Here is a 4841-nt window from a genome sequence, read left to right as displayed (position 1 = left end):
AGGAAGAGGATTGGAATTGATCGCGCGCGAATGTGAGAATTGGAGTAATTGCTTGTCTACTGGTTGGGTTTGGTTTGTATTCAGGCAGGTGGGGTAAGCAAGTCGTGGTGTGGTGTACAAAAAAAAAAAAAAAAAAAAAAAAAAAAAAAAAAAAAAAAAGAGCTGTCAGGTCTGCGTTCCGCCCGACATTATGCCGTTCCACCACCCAAACAGGTACTTACAGTGGGTAGGAACGGAGCCTACCATTACATACAGTGCGCTGTTCACTTGATATTGTCGCATACCAGGTAGGATCCGTCACTACTCCAAATCCCCGCAAAAAAGCCCCCAAAAATCCTCAGCTCACCTACATGAATATGCAGTGAGGCCATCCTTTTTTTGGGTAGCAAAACCTTGTTGTATCTGAATTGGTACCAACGGTCGTTTCATGAGCTGCAAGCCTGACAAGCCTGATTATCGTTCAATCGGCGGAATTGATCCCAAGGACATGCGTAATTCTTACTGCAAGATGGCTGCACGCACGGTTACAACCTCGCAGAGATCCCAACCCAAAATTGCGTTGAAAGCCAGCCGTATTCCAACAGGCCCCGGGACAGTACCCCTTTCTGGATTAACACTACCGGATGTCCGTTGGTAAGATGGGCTTTTGTTTTTCTTTATCCATTACGCCTCGATAAACCCCAGTCTCGGTCTGCATCGTCAGCAACTGTTTTACCAGCGGAGCCCTCTCAATGCTGATTCGTAGTATTCACAGTAGTATAGTATTTCTCAGCTGATGATATTTTTGTACTTATTAGGAGGCTGTTATCTCCTGTTAATAATCATGCTTGGCGATTCAGTAACGTATTACAGTTGAAGAAACTCTTTGATTCACTTTTACCTTCCCGGTACTTATCACAGAATAGGGAAGCGGCAAGACTGATATAATTGTGCTATTTATAGCTAGGGACCTTGCATAAGTAAGCCTGGCTTACTTGCTTATATAGCACTATAGTGTCGTTGAATATGTGTATAAGTCTTGATATAAATGAGTTTCATATCTTGTGCTACTGACTTGTTGCAAACTCATTAAGAAAACTTATCCTACCTCGTCTAAGTACCTATTTACCTTGCCTTGTATACCTATTCTGTACCATCTACCTGATCGGAACCCCTTTTGTCCGTCAGCTGAATGAAAATGGTCCGCCCATGTCACAATAAACCCTCAGCAAGGAGGAGGCGCCCTCGAAACCTCACCCAAGATCAGAGTGCATCTAGTGTTGTCGTTGCCGCTACCCGTGCCTCAATGGGCAAAGTCAAAGTCCAAGAATGTCACGGATCGGCGGCAGAGTTCCATTCTGGATGAGCTGACCTGGTCCCTGTATTCTGATTAGAAGAGTCTGATGGCATCGCCCTGTCTAACACTAAGCCAATGTACCTCCCAAGACCATCCGTTAGCCTTCAAGGTTACATCCGTATAGGTTTCCACATCCGAACACTTACCTTCTTGCCCTGCTTGAAACAAAGTGTCCTGCCCGATCTTGAGAAGGATAGCCTTACCAGCATACCGAGTTTGGCCAACATATTGCCACATCAGGGGTTGTTTTGTTTTGATGTCCTGATGTTTAGCCCGCGGGCCACAGCCCAGGCAAGCAAAGATGAGGCTAATTCTAGTACTATCGATCATTTCCCCAAGATTCGAGTTCCGTAAGCGTGTCGAAAACCCACATCTTCCTCGGAGTTGGCCTTTAGGAATGCTATGCATATCCCAATAATAATTGTTGACAAAACCTTGCCCAGAGTGATATGCACGACATGGCGAGCATAGAGCTTAGAGGCAACGGCTAACGTTAACTTGCAAGAAACTTCTTTTTTGCATGTATAAAGTCTCAGTACGTAGCTGCTGAATAGAGAAACAATGCTATATGAGACTTATTTTGTTATATCACACCCCATAATGCAATGTTGACAAACCAACACCAGCATCCCACAACTCTTTTTCTTTTGCTCCCAGGCCGATGAACGGATAGGAGCCCTATTGCAGCAATCGAGAAGTGCATGTAAGCAACAAGTACTGGCAACAAGGTGAAAAACATGGAAAATAACCACAGCAATGGCATGCGAGGCAGGTCCGAATTTTTCTCGGCTGAATCTGCCTGACCGTTGACATGCACGTATCGGAGGGACTCCGGATGGGCAGACAGATGAAGAAAACCCGTCAATTGCAGTAGATTCCGGGGGCAATATTGTATTACATGTAGGTAAAGGAAATTTCTAGACCACTTTTCAGTTAGCTCAAGGGAATACACCAGGCTATCTACATACCACTGACCCACGTCTAAGTGAAGTGCCCCTTTGTCTGCTACACGGCTCCATCCAGGAGACTATCCTCTTGAACTGACCAAACCCAAAATCTCGGGTCATCTGGAAGCACCGAATGAGATGGGCAAAAATGCAGCCTCTGGGTCAGCATCCTGCTCATGCCAGTCTGCCTGATGCCAAGTACAGACGGCGGCCGTTTCGCACGTGTACGGTTTATATCTCAATGTTGGAAATCTTCCAAAGCTATGGCAAATATCACAATCAAGTTTCTTCATGCACGCTCGGTCCCTCGCTTGCCTTTTCCCTTTTTGCTGACAGTTGAGATCAGTCAGGGATATACAGTCTTTACTCGAGATTCTGCACAGTAAGCCCCCCTATGTCTTCATGCGGTCCAAATGCTCTGTAACTCTAGGGCTTACAACGATGACAATCTCTTGGTGGATCTGAATTCAAGTTTGTTTAGCAAAAGCCTAAACAATACTGTCCACGTTTCCAAGCTAAGAGAGAGGCACTGCACTTAGGGTTAAAACTGTACCCCTAGAAAAAGTCAAAAATAGCAGTACACACGCGACAGGCAAGGGGCTTTTGATCCAAGCTTGGCCTTTTTCCCCATTACGAGCTGAGTACTCTCATGGTGGTTTCAAGAGTGCTGCAAGGCTTTTATTTTGTTCGTAGTGATTACGCATGCATGGGCATCACCCTTTTCAGCATCCGAGCGCTCGCTCGCCCATGCATGCATCCTGCGTAGGTAGGTAGGCGCTGCATGCACGATACGACAGCTGAACCAAGATATTTCGTTGTCCTCAGGCATCCGTTGAAGGGCTGCAGGGGAGGTATGTGTTCCTCCCGCCGAGTTTCCTGGGTTGCCGTGATCTGGTGGAGTTTACACTTGCTTCAAGGGTAAGAAAATGCTTTTGTTGGCTGCTCGCTTGCAGCGGCATGTCATTCAGTATTTTTCTGGATCTGGTTTTGATCATATTGGGCCTACCCTTGAATTTTGAGAAGTGGGAGTGCATCTAAGTGGTGGGCACCGAGAAGCGAGTAATCAAGTGATCGCCTTACAGATTATGCCAGCAAGACTGCGATAACAATGGGGGGTTCACACGTGTGTCCTAGTGTGTTCCATCATATAGCCATCATAGATCTCACTGGGTGCTACCATACAGGAAAATAACCTTAGATTTATGACAAATTCTGACACACACTCATCGCGGTAGATATGTATAAGTGGAAGCAACATTTTAGGTGAGAAGAGGATTATTCATTGAGATGTGTTTTTTTTCTATCCGGTCTATGAAGTTCCACCAGCTCCGGATGCTTCAGCATCAGAAGGAGATAAACAAGAACCCGACTTGACCACTAGCTCATGTCGACCCATCATCCTCCCTTTTAACTTAACATATAATTCGTCAAAAAAAAGTTTAGATACCACCACCGGTCAACTTGATAACTTGGCCTGTAAAAAATATTGGTCAGCATCTCTGTATTCACTAGCAGCAGCAACAGAACAAAAACAACACAACAACCACTTACCGTTGATCCATTCACTCTCCTCCTGGCACAGGGCAGAGACGGCACGACCAATATCGGCCGGGTATCCTATCCTCTTGAGGGGGTTCATGTTGGCCAGTCCCTCGTCAATCTTCTCCTGGGGCATGCCCTTGTATCCACCCGGGGCGTAGTGCCACGAGTTCTCGTCGAACATGTCGGTCTTGACGCCGCCGGGGGCGATGCAGTTGACTGTAACACCCTTAGCGCCGCAGTCGACGGCAAAGGCACGGCAGAAACCCTCGACGGCTGCCTTGGAGCCGGCATAGAGGGCGTGGTTGGGAATTCCGGTCATGACGGCGGCGATGGAAGAGGTCAGGATGATGCGGCCGCCGCGGCGGCAGTGCTTAAGGCCCTGCTGGGCGACGAAGAACTGGCCCCTGGTGTTGAGGTTGAAGACCTTGTCGAACAGCTCCTGTGTCACCTCGAGCTCGTCGCACCAAACCTCCATGCCGCTGTTGGACATGACAAAGTCGATGCCGCCAAAGTGCGAGACGGCCTTGTCGAAGAGGGCGACAACCTCGGAAGGCTTGCTGATGTCGGCCTGGATGGCGATTCCCTGGGCGCCGAGCTTCTTGAGCTCCGCAACGACCTCCTCGGCGGCCTTGCTGCTGCTGCCATAGTTGACGACGACCGAGGCGCCGCGACGGCCCAGCTCGATGGCGATACCACGTCCGATACCACGGCCGGCACCGGTGACGAGGGCGACCTTGCCACTGAGGGGCTTGGAGGAGTCACTAGGACCAGAGCTGGTGATGTTTGCGGAGGGAGCCATGTTTGTTTTGTGGTGAAAATTGGTGTGAATATAGGGAAAGAAGAAGTGAGAGAGTGGGAATTTCTTTGAGGGGGGATTCTCAGAGAAAGTATACCTATTTATATGACAAGAAAAAAAAAGCCGTTGATCAAGAAGAAGCAGCGGTCTGGGTATCTAAGAAGGTTGAGGATGATTGTAGTCCAATGGAGCTTATGGCCAAGGCCCGGCTGGAGCTCTT

The 4841-nt window shown here is 48.1% G+C and overlaps 1 protein-coding gene across 1 annotated transcript; it reads right to left on the bottom strand.

The window, feature by feature from the left end:
* Positions 1-3543: 3543 nt before the first annotated feature.
* On the bottom strand, positions 3544-4841 carry PgNI_07636 (uncharacterized protein). Its single transcript, XM_031127646.1, has 2 exons — positions 3835-4841; positions 3544-3757 (listed from the first exon to the last, which is right to left on the bottom strand). The coding sequence occupies exons 1-2, from the start codon at positions 4622-4624 to the stop codon at positions 3723-3725; spliced, it is 825 nt and encodes a 274-aa protein (XP_030981152.1). The 5' UTR covers positions 4625-4841; the 3' UTR covers positions 3544-3722.

The sequence above is a fragment of the Pyricularia grisea genome, assembly GCF_004355905.1.
Source record: "Pyricularia grisea strain NI907 chromosome Unknown Pyricularia_grisea_NI907_Scaffold_4, whole genome shotgun sequence".
In the NCBI taxonomy this organism is placed as follows: domain Eukaryota; kingdom Fungi; phylum Ascomycota; class Sordariomycetes; order Magnaporthales; family Pyriculariaceae; genus Pyricularia; species Pyricularia grisea.
The sequence above is the reverse complement of the archived record's forward strand: the minus strand, read 5'-3'. Positions and strand labels throughout refer to the sequence as shown.